Below are 13805 nucleotides of genomic sequence, written 5' to 3' on the forward strand. Positions count from 1 at the left end.
TTTTGGAATGATATATGCTTCGTCCGCTCGCCATCTTATGGACATTAGTCATCAACTGTCACCCTGTGGCATGGTCTAGCATGAAGGTCAGCAAAGGGCCTATAAATGGAACGTACTTTTTTCATAAAAATGTTCAAAGATATATGTAAAATAGAAAGAAGTATCGCAATGAAAATTAGTAGTACTAATAGATTCGACAGAAAATGGAAGGAATTATCAGACTACATATTATAATTTCTCAATTAATCAATGTATGTACATACCCATATCTGATCATGTTTTAAGATTCTGTGTATTGCTATACTTATATATCTCATGTACCAATGTTACATTTATGTCTACTGAATTCAAATAAAAATGTTTTAAAAAAACAATAGAAAAATTCAATTCACAATCTCTGCCAAGATCCCAGGATATTCCGACAAGGAGTACATAGTCGTTAGAACATCGTACAATGCATGTATTTGATCTGTTATAATATATGTTTAAAAATACGATTTAGGGCGTAGATAAGATACACACTGAAGCAGGTATATTCCAATTAATTCAACTGGATAGTTGACTATGCTATCTGGAACATAGTACATTACATCACTCCACACAATTTTGACAGTTGCAGTAAAACGCAATACAGTGAGTGAGTTAAACACCACTTTAAACAGTGTTTCCGTTATATCGCGGGATGCGTGATGAAAGCCCGGAGCCTTTCACTAGGCTGAATCCGTCACAAACAGATGCAGAGACAAGTTAACTGTTCACCTAAACATAAACCACGGAAACATGAAACAGAGAGTCATGCCAGTCCTCATTATTACCAAGCACGAAAGACAATTTGTCCATTAAACAGATAGACGTGTACCAATAATATGTTCCAATCCCTACGGGTAATATATTGCAAACATTTGGCAAAATGTATTGACTGAGAGTATTATTGTTAATCAGAACGTTTAGACTATCACCTCGTCGTGTATTTGAACTAATCACCAATCCCATTATTGATAATCCTTCTAATGAAGAGCTATCAAATGTTTCTTTAATGTGGGCACATTCGACATTCTACATTTATCGCTTGGGTTATTTTAACTCGCAAGCGTGTGCCAGTATATTTATTGTACAATTACACCACAGTAATGCAAGAGCAGTTTTGACACAATGGATTTGTTTTCACCTTTCGCTCCAATCACGCTGGCGAAAATAAACTAATTGACATTGGTTTGACGTCAAGTCAGAATAATTAAGCATTTGCCATTGTACTGAATCACGACAAGCCAATAGTTATGGCTATTATTAAGTGGGTTGGGATAGTGTGCCAATAAGTGCTTCAAGCTACCACAGTCTGTGCTAATTGTGAGAAGACGAGTCTACTATTTCCCATGGGATAGTATTCATACTTTTAATGTTGTTTATTCTCGAGGGAGTTGATGTAAGGTAATTAGTTAATTTCAGTAATGATTGATACAACACATAAGAATTGCAAGGTGTAACTATGTCAAAACTCTTGTGAATCTTATAAGACTCATCCTGACTTGGAGTACCCTCCACTCTCCCCTTTTGACTTGAGACTTCCAAAGCAAACGGTTTTGTAACCGCTTGTGGTAGACGTCATTAGTTCATACAACGTTCACACAACATGTTTCTGGGTGTGCTTATCGTGCTTGTACCAGTGGGTCATGCAGCAATATCGAAGTCAGAATCCTTGGCAGTATCAAAGAACGAGAGTCAACTGTTTAAGGATATTTTCAGGAATTACGACCCTCTGGTATGGCCAAACCATAACAATTCCCCGGACTGGGCCATTGAAATCTGGTTTAATATGTACTCGTTGGTGGATCTCAACGAAAAGGATCAAGTTTTGAGTCTGTCTGGAATGTTTGGTCTGACTTGGAAGGAACCTCTTCTAGAATGGGATGCAAGGGAATATAACACAGAGGTCATCTATGTTCCTACAGAGATGCTTTGGCTCCCAGACGTCATCCTGCAGAACGCCGTGGCGAACTATGGCCAAATTGGTAACAGGAACTTGAAGGTGTATCTGGAGTCAAGTGGTACCATAGTGTGGTTTCCTGGCGACTTTTACAAGACCTACTGCAAGATAGATGTTCGTCATTACCCCTTCGACACTCAGTCCTGCAAGATGATCTTGCAGCCGCTGAGCTGTGAAAAGAAGATTGTAAACCTTGATCTGGCTCCAATACCTGTTTCTCTGAGGAAATACGATGAAAATGGAGAATGGGAGCTGTGTGATATAGTTCCACAAAAGGTATGGGTAGACAAAGCCCGACATTTCCGGGTTGACTACACCTTAAACATGAAACGTAAAACCCTGTTCTACGCGGTCAATATGATCCTGCCTATAGTGTTTCTTTCTCTCCTGAACTCCCTCGTCTTTGCTGTGCCTGCCAACTCGGGGGAGAAAATCACTCTCTGCATCTCTGTAATGCTGTCCTATGCTGTGTTCCTCACACTCGCCAACGACGCTCTTCCCGAGAACTCAGATGGCGTTTGTTACTTCAGTGCCTATCTAGCTACCGAAATCTTTCTCAGCGTGGCCGCTACCATCATCACTGTTGTAAACCTCGCCTTCCACCACCACAATCCCAGCTACATCAGGACAACCCGCTTGCTGACCCTCCTCGTGTCAGACAAGAAGATCCAGACACTTGCAGGTGAGATGGTCAAAGTCAAATCTCCTGATCAGGTTCCTGAAATACATGGGGTAGCCACAGAGGTTAAGGTGGTTCTCGGGTCGGATGTGGCTACTACTCTGGACATACTTGGCTTCAAGGTGTTCACCCTTATCAACATCGTTGCCACCCTGGTTTTCTTCTGTGGAATGAGTGGAGTGTATTAATCTCGCTCGACTACAATAGAGACTGCAAGGCATGACATTGGCAATAACATAACCCCATTAACCATGCTACGTGTTGCACCTGACTTTTTAGATCAGGATCGAGAAAGATACTTAATAAAATCCTTTTGCCAATGTATATATCTGTTTGTGTGATGCATGTACTCACGGTTTTCGGTTATGTTTTGAATGTTACTCTATCCAACTGTCATCACCAACTAGTTAGTGTATATCATGTTGCAGGCCATGTGAAGTGAGTGAAGTGTCACGTCTAGGCCAGCAACATGTACATACGACGCGCAACTGAAACGTAACAAAATGGGAACAATCTTAGCATTCAATTTGGTTCGTTGATGCATGATATTAGTCATAAGACATATCAGCTTACAGCTGGCGGTTGGCTTTACTTATGATCCTCGGGTTGTTCCCAGGTTCAGTATCCACTATCGAGTGAGTTTGTATTAGCGACATCTGGAACAGTAATTCAAATACTCAAAAGAAGTTAAAGAACACCTGATTCTTTCATATGACGATAGTTAACATGTCATGCCAGATTAACTATAGTAATATGAATGAATCGGGTGTTCTTTTACTTCCCGCGAGTACTATATCTTAATGCATGTCAACCCTAATGATGGAGAAGAGCTCAAAATGAGAATTACCACTTTAGTGAAAGTCATGGTGCTGACGAACAAAAACATAATCAGGACTAATCAATTGGGATTCGAGTCTATGATCATTGTTTTCTGATACGCCAAACGAGGACAAAATGATTGTGGAGCTTTGGTCTACAGCGCCACCCGGATGTTCCTGGCATCCTTATAGCTAGCAGGGCGTCATAAGTTGGCTGCTTTGCCAATAGGTGGAGGTTAGATCAAAGATAGATGCCATCAGCAAAGAACCAGCGTTTGGTTGAGGGCAAAATGTCAGTGAATCTCTTGAACTTGTACAATTGTCAGGGAGTTTTGATTAATAACGCTTTGATAGAGCTTCATTTTTATAATGGCTTGTTAGCATGAGGAAGGAGGAATATCCCTTCTAACGAAGAATTAATCTAACGATCACAACGTGGGCGTGTCATCTGATCCTGGAATATAAAATATTTAACCTAGAAACGTAAAAATACTGATTTTGAAAAATGTCTTTTGGCAGTTGGGGAATATGTCATTTCGAAAACAGGTTTATTACCATAAATCAATATTAACATACAACAGGGATGCTGTACAGAATTCTAAAGATCTCTGATAGGTCCAGGGAAATGGCTGATGTGTTTACTCCCCAGGCAACAGATAATAATAAAGTCATTAGCGGGTGTGTCCTTTTCTCATTGAGTACGTATGCCCACGATGGGCCGAGGACGCCTTTTTAAATCAGTTTTAGTGCTGATTCAACACAATGAGTCAAGACAAAAAGCGTTAGACATCTCCACTCTAAATCACAGAAGGAAGACCGGCAAATCCATGAGCACTTTCTGTTATGATAACCAGGCAAGTGGATAAAAAGGCGGGATGAAATGGGGTTTCAAGGTCGCGTTCAAGATTATTGAACGTATATAGCGATGTGCATGCATGTGTGTTCACATGTAAAACAAGTTTAAAACTTGGGTAAAAAGCAAATGATAAGATGGAAAGATGGAAACTGTCCATTAATATATGGTATATGAAAGACTAGCTCCACACAGATTGTGGAATATGTGTGACGTTTACACTACGAATAGCAGGCCTATATATGCTCTAGTTAACTAGGAGTTTTACCTGTAACAACTGGTATATGCTTGATGTTTAAAGAAGAATTAAACGATGTTGTACTGCACCAGTTAGTAAACTGTGACAGTCTAGTGCAAGAAAGAAATAACCTCTCTGAGAAACTGTTTGATTTGGTTGCCTTAACCAATATCTTAAGATAGAAGATTGTACAGACAACGAGTTGTGACACAATTTGGTGGCATTACGCATCTTGTAGAGGAGATGACACTCGATACATAGGCTAAAATCATAAGCACAGTCAGCAAAGAAATAAGCTCATGGCAGCTGACGTCTATTCTCTATCTGTAACCTGACTATATACATATTTATTATTATGCATGTGCATACTGATAAATTAATTTCAATGTTTGTACACTCCCGTACCATGGGGTGAGGTGAGATGAGGTAAAATTGGGTTTAATGTCCAAAAGTATTGCACTTATATAGCGACGTGCATGTACGTGTGTGTGTGGCTGCTTGTACTAGTCCGACTACTACTACTAGTACTGATGCCGATTTATAGTGCTAGCTCTCGGTCACTGATGCTCGACATTTGGAAATGTCCTGCAAAGAATATTTCCAGATTGTCAAATATATAAATAAGAGAAGCAAAACTACATATTTATTGAGGTTTCAAAATCATAACTTAGTTAGCTACATTTTCAGCAACATTCTGCAAGAAGCAATAAGGAGATAAACATACTGGTTGTTGGTTCAACTTGGTTTGTTGTTTAACACCGCACTCAGCAATATTCCAGTTATATGACGGCGGTCTGTAAATGATGGAGTCTGGACCAGACAATCCAGTGATTGATATCATGAGCATCGATCCACGCAATTTGGATCGATGACATGCATCGACCAAATCAGCGAGCCTGACCACCCGATCCCGCGAGTCGCCTCTTACAAGCATAGTCGCCTTTTACGGCAAGCGGGTCTTGTGGAGACCTATTCTACTCCCGGATCTTCAGGGTCGATAAACATAATGTGTTTTCAATGTAGGGCTAGGTTAACTGCAGATTTAACCGCGCTAAATTGAATTTGGAAACGCACGCGCAGCTCTACATTGAAAACACAGTATGTTTATCTCCATTCTATCATAACTAATTATAAACAGAACTCTTTGGTGTTAGCAAGTGTACTGAGTGAAGCGGCATGGGTTGAGTCCAGTGTTTTGAGTGGGTTGTCGATCTGAATTACGGAATCACCGACTACAGCCTGTAAACATTATATGGCGCTGTCTGTGCTCAAGCAGATTGTTTACATCATAATACGCCACTCGAACATATGACAGGCATGAAAAGCATATAAGCACGGAAACTCGGGTCAGCTGACATGAAGTGGGCACGCCTAATGAAAAGTAAGCAAGTTTTGCAATCTTTCGTTCCACACAGCGCGTCACCATTATGACGTCATATCGTTCATTGTGACGCAAAAGATATGACGTCACAGTCGTATATAGAGAAACGCCAAATTCGAAGCACTTTGTTGTCCCCAAAAATTAAAATACATTCTCTTTGTAGATTTATGTCATGTTTTCTGCACGAAATATATTGCCACGCATCCTTTGAATATTGCAGTAACTGCAACTTTGCATTTTGTAACCTGTAATTGTAGATATAATTATTTAAATATGCCTACTAACAATGACTTCTATGAATATTAACTTCCGCGGTGATGCGGGGTCAAACCAGCTGTTTTAATTAGAAGAGGTTTATTGTGATTTAATAGCCTCTGATTGACCCAATAGAATCGAGTTATTTCCTAATTCATGGCAGAATTACAAATTCACATATCGTTTTTAGTTTCAACAATATCAGTCAACTTGCTGTCACGGTGCTGGGTTGGCTGGTCAAGACTCGATTGTTTACAGGGCCGGGGTCGAAGGACTTGGCCCACTTGCACAAAGCGATCTTAGTGCTAAGATGATCGTAACTCCCATACTTTAACATAGGCTTACAATAGTTGGAGCGCTAAGATCGTTTTGTGCTAGTGGGCCCAGGAGTACTGTTGTGAGGCGTTAAGCAACACACGTTTACTGATGGAGGTACACTCTAACAGTGACTTAGAAACTAACAGTTGACATGTACCCATCTGCAGGGGTGCTGCTTGGTGCGTCGCGAGGCAACAAACAACCAATTACTTAGTCATGCAAATTATGTGAGTGGTGGGTAGTATTGGAAGAGCAGGATCTGCTTAGTACCGTTTTCGTTATCACCTAATGATTTTCAGTCATCCATTAAAATTGTTGCCATATTAACTTTTACGCCCAATGTTATCTGTTTTGGCTGATTATCGAGACTGGTATCCTTGTTGACGTTGATGTTTTATATATAATTAAGTAAACCTATTAATTCCGAGCCATGAATCTTCTCAACTGATTCAGCAAGCTATCAATATCCATGCTTAATATTCTTGTTTCAAGAACCTTCAACGTTCTTTAAGAATCTCAGATAAAAAGTCAGATCAAAGAGATATGAACATTCCATTGGCTTAGACAACTTAAACATGACAATGTGTTGTTGCTGGGTTTGTTTGTTACATTTATCAACATTGTGCAAACAAGAAACCAATTATGACAGGAGGTTATCCAGTCTTTGTAAATAGTTTGATAACACGGTAATGATAAATATGTTCTCTGCCGTTCAGCAGAATACAACTTCGACTAGCTGTCTATATTATAGTTTTGTAGAGAGTGGCGTGTTGTGATCCTATAGTTCTGTTATACTTCATTTTTGATCATCTGGATGTGGGGGCATATCTTTGTTATATCTACCTTTGAACATCAAGTTTTTAATAAGTATAATGATGACAAAACATCGTTCTACATGGAAAACCTGGGGCTCCTATTTTTATTTGAGTTTATTTAACGTTTTCTAATGTTTGAAACGTGACAAACGTATCGTACATTCATTGACTGATTATATAACACATTTAAACTATACAACACTATGCAGTCTTTAAGAATAGTTTTACAATCTGGAAAATAAATTGTCAATGTTAACTGCATAGGATTTAACTCTTCATGTTACACGAGTAATAAATAATGAAATTATTTTAAGTTTCCCTGCCTTATACAACATAGCCGTACATTCTTAAAGGATTCTGGAACAATGTCATGTGATGTGCGCAATGGCGAAATAAATGACGTGAATATAATCCGTAAGAACACGATTATTGCCATTGTGGGGTTGTTGTGGTGTGTTGTGTTGTGGTGTGTTGTGTTCTGTATATTGTATTATAAATGAGTAAGGTATCGTGACTTTCAGCATCACATACAAACTATGTACGATCCTTGGCCTGTAAGCACCCCTGAATTTGGCTTTTACCAGAATGTTAACGTAAAGATTTCTTCCCATATTGTCGTAACTGCTTTCGGGCGTCCAGTGCGACCCCACTCCAGTTACTAAATGTATTGCCGTTTCTGGTCATCATGGTCAATTACGCCATGACTTTGCCACTCGCCTTGTCCGCAGTGGCTCGGCTCCGTCAAAGAGTGATTGGTCTAACGACGCTTACTCCAAGTTGTCTCTATCAGCATTCATACTCACATAATAAAGAAACGCAACACCAGTTTTATACTCGCATAGTTTTACTTACTCTCAGCCCATCTATCAATACAGGACAGGATCAGACCGACCAGACTCGTCACTAAATGGGGAAAACTTAGAACGATCGGGATTCGACTCGATCGATTGCAAACCGCGCTCTCCTCTCCTAATGTTGAAGGTATCATTTTATAGTGTTCGGGCCTGGCCTGTCTTTGTCACATGTCACAAGACCTCATTTTGATTCGTTAAAAGTTAGATCTGACCATGAACACATGTGTGTCGTCATCGGAAAAAATACAGAAGCCTACGTGCCAGATTGCTCATCTCTCTATTGATTTTGTGACTCGCATCCGGAAGCTCCAATTGAAATATACCTTGAAACTCTCTATTTGTTTCATTAACTAATGGACGATAACCAGGACCAATCCAATGATAATTATGAAATCTCCAGAATACCTTGTGATAAATGTGAAATGTCTTTTATCTATTGGTTCCTTTAGAACTAAAAGTTCTCTGCCACAAACTATATCTAATGCAACTCCTCATTGCAGCTATAACGGTTGTATTTGTTACCATTTTCTAATGTTTTTAGATGCATTTTTAACCTTATAACACTATTAAGCGGACACGAACTTATGGCATACCGTTCACTCATTAACCTTTTGCAAGACTTGAACGGCATCTTTGCATGTATTCGCCTAAACAATAGGTATTCTTCAAGTTTCACCATCGCTAAATATATACGGTGAAATGTCCTGCGTGTGATGCGACATCTTCATCGTGCGATGTATACAGAAATGCATTAACAAGCATGCGTAAACTATACACCTTTATTTCTATGGGCACACATCCTTGTAAGTTGATGGCAGTTGCGTGGCAATGGCAAGATGCTCCAAACTTGAAGAAGAAGGAGAAAAAGCCCAGTTAGGAGTGTTGAGAATCGTGACTAGAGACTTTAAGGTCGGTACTAATGCTGTCATTTGATAGTATATCTAGGCAATGAAATATGAGCAATAAGCAATTTGTTTACATAAATATGTGAACGGAGTTAATTACAACTACATCCCCATCGAATTACCAATTCTTGTTTGTTTCTTTCAAAGCCACCATCAACCATGGGAGTACACTTTCGTTTTCCCAGCAGTTTAGTAAATATGTATAGAAAATCATTTTTCTTTCAAAAGGGGACGAGGCGATATACCTCAGTGATGTACAAATAGGGGAAGACTTGAGCTGCTTCACTTATGTCCAAGTGAGGAACAGTTATTTTGATTGTGTACACATTGGAGTGAGTGAGTTGGGTTTAACGTCGTTTTTAACAGTATTCCTGTCATATCGGCGTGTCAGTTTAATGTGAGAGGAAAGCCCGAAGTGATGCAGGTCTCAGACGTTTACCACTTCGGTGAAACCCACGGGCACGGGTATGGTGATGACAAACCTACAAACATAATCGGGGCGAACCGGGATTTGAACCCACAATCATAGGTTTCTGCAACTCTGCACAGCGAATCGCGGCGCCTTAGACGACTGGGCCACCCGTGCCCCCATACACGCTGGAGAAAGGTTAACCTCCACATTGTGTTAATAGGGAAAGAGTTGAGACACTTCAACTTGGTACAAATTTGGGAACACGACACACAAGTTATGTACAAGTAGGACGGTTGTCAAGTCCGGAGGTAAAACCCAGAACATATATGTGATACTAGGACACGCGTCGTGATATATATCGCGTTTGTATCACGATGACGCAGAAATGAGAACTCGTGTTTGATGTTATTCTCACCTGCAACGGCGGACTGGGATCCAACGTTGTAGTCGCACGCCACCTTATTCTTGACAAAGTCACCCCTGTCGTCGACGTAGCCGTCGGTCTCACTTGGGCCGCCTACCATGGCGCCGTACAGGGTGTGGGGGTCGGGAATACTCATCTGCTGTTGGTCCCACCCACACGGGGCAGGCTGGAGCGGACACGACCCGTGGAGATTCAAGTGAGTGAGTAAGATGGGTTTGCCTTCCGTCTTCCAATATTTCTGTTCTTTCTTTGAGCCATCTTCATCTGTAGTGTCCGATGAAAATCTGCGAAATGAGTGTCGGCTGACCCTCCTTTCGTAGTCCGATATGTGTCGGATGGCAATTAATGAGCGATTACCGTCCGATGTCACAACGATGTCTCCGATGAGAATCGAATTGGTGATGGGCGGCTATCAGGCGCGTAGGGCAGACCACAAATTGCAATCAGATGAGCGTCAGTTCACTGTTAATTATCGGACACTCATCAGATTGCCGTCAGACGTCGGCTAGACACGTCCGATAGCTGCACAACACGATTCTGACACACATCGGACTGACTCGACATTCATCCGACATTGACTCGATTTGCGACCGGAAATGGTGTCCGATGGCCAACTAAGCTCTGAGCTTAGTTCCTTCATCGGACGATTTCGCCTCATCGGATCACGCCCGACACGTCGGACACTGACCTGATTGTCGACAAACACAAATCGGATTCATCGGAGTGTGATACGATACTCTTCGGTGGGTTACCGGCAGTAAAAAACTTTGCTTCCGATGAGTGACCGATGAGCCAAAATTCTCTGTGGAATGGGGGTATTATGGGGGTATTACAGCACAAAAGTCTGTTGCCTATTGTGAACGCATGGGGCAGACAGGAAATAACGTCGATAAACATTGAATGCTCGATTGTTCCTCGAAAGGCTAGAGGTGCTGGAATATTGCTCAAAGTAAAGGGAAAGTTGACGATTGGATACACTCCTATTGAGAGATTTATTGTCATTCTGAATCGTTATCATAGATATAAAACAGACAGACAGTTTCACTGGGATCTTTAACGTCTAGTTCAAGGGCATAATCGGATAGGAAATGGCTATTTGATCGTGACTGAACGATATCAGATCATCAATATACCTGAAGCTTCTTAAACGTCTTGGCCTAAATCCGTTGTGATTTTTAAGGAATGAAGTTTTTCCTTAAGTTATGGTGTGTGATAGTGGTGTAAAAAGTTGAAACTCATATATTTCACTGAGTGAGTTTGGTTTTATACTGCGCGAACAGAATCTCAGTTACTTCAGGGCGTGTCAGTGAGTGAGTATTGTTTTACGCCGCTTTTAACAATATTCCAGCAATGTCACGGAAGGGGACACCAGAAATGGGTTTCACACATTGTATCCATGTGGGTTATCGAACCCGGCGTGACGAGCGAACGCTTTAACCACGAGGCTACCACACCGCCCCTCATGGCGTGTCAGACTGATGCGGGATGAAACCCGGAAGTGATGCAGGTTACCACTTTGGTGTAACCCTGGCACGGTTTTGGTGCTGACAAACCAAGGCGTGGGTCTTTGCTCATGCTATCGACCTTTGCTCATCCTGGGCTAGACTTTATTATATACAAGCCATGGCATGGCTGGAATGCCACTTTGGTCACTGACCGTCGATCTCATGAGGGGGTTTGGTCAAATGAGTGAGTGAATATTGTTAAATGACGCATCAGTAATATTGCACCTCTTGGCGACAATATAAGGCTCAATCATACAAACATCCTCGATTAGCCAGGGTATTATATCTCCTTTATATTATGATAAATACCTTGAACACATTCGCTACCACAGCTTCGTCTTGAGCTAAAGTCAAATCGCATGACCCTAACACGTCTGAAGAAAAAGGTAAATTCTGTCCTCTGTCCTTTGTTTGTGGTAAGGGATTTGGATGTCACTTGTGGCGAATGAGTGCAGGGCTTTTATTGATAATAAATTGAAGATATAACACACACTGTTTAACATTGGATCAAATGGCAAACAAACAAGTGTGCAATCTTATTAACATACTTTCCTCAACCTAACGAGGAAACATATCAACAGTCACAAAGATGTGTCCCATTTTTCCTTGAGGAAACATGGCTTTCGTGTATTATTTCCTCGTTCTTTTAAACATAATATCAATTAAAATATTTTCGTGAATGCAGTGCAAAGTTTATTTTCGGTATCCATTGAAGGAGAAATGTGTCAGGACTTGGATATAGAGACAGTTTGGTCAGATCCGCGGAATACTTTAATGCATTAAATTTTATGGAAACAGCGTTGGTGTGATTACTGTGTAATGCAAGTACGTATATTCTTATTACATATGTTTATTACATCGTGGAAACATCGCAACATGCATGATGGAATATATACAGTGCAAGTTAATGTGTGGCAGCAACGATGCTTGTAGTGTAAGGACTATCAGGTTTAAGTTAAAGTATTGGAATTACGACATATAAAGTGAGGACTATCAGGTTTAAGGTAGTGTATTGGAATTACGACATATATAGTAAGGAATATCAGGTTTAAGTTAAAGTTTTGGAATGACGACATATATAGTGAGGACTTTCAGGTTTCAGGTAAAGTATTGGAATTACGACATGTATAGTGAGGACTTTCAGATTTAAGTTAAAGTATTGGAATTACGACATATATAGTGAGGACTATCATGTTTAAGTTAAAGTATTGGAATTACGACATATATAGTGAGGACTATCATGTTTAAGTTAAAGTATTGGAATGACGACATATATAGTGAGGACTGTCAGATTTAAGTTAAAGTTTTGGAATTACGACATATATAGTGAGGACTATCATGTTTAAGTTAAAGTATTGGAATTACGACATATATAGTGAGGACTATCATGTTTAAGTTAAAGTATTGGAATGACGACATATATAGTAAGGAATATCATGTTTAAGTTAAAGTATTGGAATTACGACATATATAGTGAGGACTATCATGTTTAAGTTAAAGTATTGGAATGACGACATATATAGTGAGGACTATCATGTTTAAGTTAAAGTATTGGAATTACGACATATATAGTGAGGACTTTCAGGTTTAAGGTAAAGTATTGGAATTACAACATATATAGTGAGGACTGTCAGGTTGAAGTATGTTAATTAAGACATACGTAGTGCTGTGACCGTCAGGTTTAGTTGAAGTGTGGGTGTTACGACATACGTAGCGCTACGACTGTCGCACGTGTATGTTTAAGTATGGGGACTAAGACAGGCATAGAGTTACGACTTCGTAAGTCTATGTTAATGTACGGGAGTCACGACGGTTGTAGAGCTAAGTCTGTCGTAAATCTAGCCTAAAGTAGACGATGCTCGGGGAATCGTTCCACAGCGCTTCAGCTGTCGCATTGAAGCCTTCGTTAAATTCTCAACTCTAACATCGCTTTGTGAACGGGGTGCCCTTTCATTGAGATTTAAAAGGCTGCCTGACTTGACACTGCTTCAACAATATTTAACAAGTCACCAACCACTCATAATGAACTTAGGTCAAGCTGAAACATAGGTCGTTGTGCCGCCTCATGCCTGAAAACCGCCTCATGCTTTCGTAATCTCAGACAACCCTCGGGGAAAAAAATGAAAATGTTTTCTTTAGTCGGGGTTAAAACAGTTGCTGGCCTTCCTTAACGTTGTCCGACATATAAAAAACGCCACAGCACAAGGTTTGTTCTTGGATCGATTCGACCCAGCTTTCCTATTTGAATTCCATTCTATTAAAAACATATCACAGTTATTATAGGCATTCATTTTAGTCAATATCCGGGGGAGAATAGGTCTTCAGCGGCTATGATTGTTGTAAGAGACGACTTATGTGATCGGG

General features: G+C 40.3%; 1 protein-coding gene across 1 annotated transcript; it reads left to right on the top strand.

The window, feature by feature from the left end:
• The first annotated feature begins 1630 nt into the window (after nt 1-1630).
• LOC139471469 (neuronal acetylcholine receptor subunit alpha-7-like) lies at nt 1631-2851 on the top strand. Its single transcript, XM_071253830.1, has one exon. It carries the CDS (start codon nt 1631-1633, stop codon nt 2849-2851), a length of 1221 nt encoding a protein of 406 aa, XP_071109931.1.
• Nucleotides 2852-13805: the final 10954 nt, after the last annotated feature.

This window comes from Haliotis cracherodii, unplaced genomic scaffold (genome assembly GCF_022045235.1).
Source record: "Haliotis cracherodii isolate W230 unplaced genomic scaffold, xgHalCrac1.p SCAF_22, whole genome shotgun sequence".
NCBI lineage: Eukaryota > Metazoa > Mollusca > Gastropoda > Lepetellida > Haliotidae > Haliotis > Haliotis cracherodii.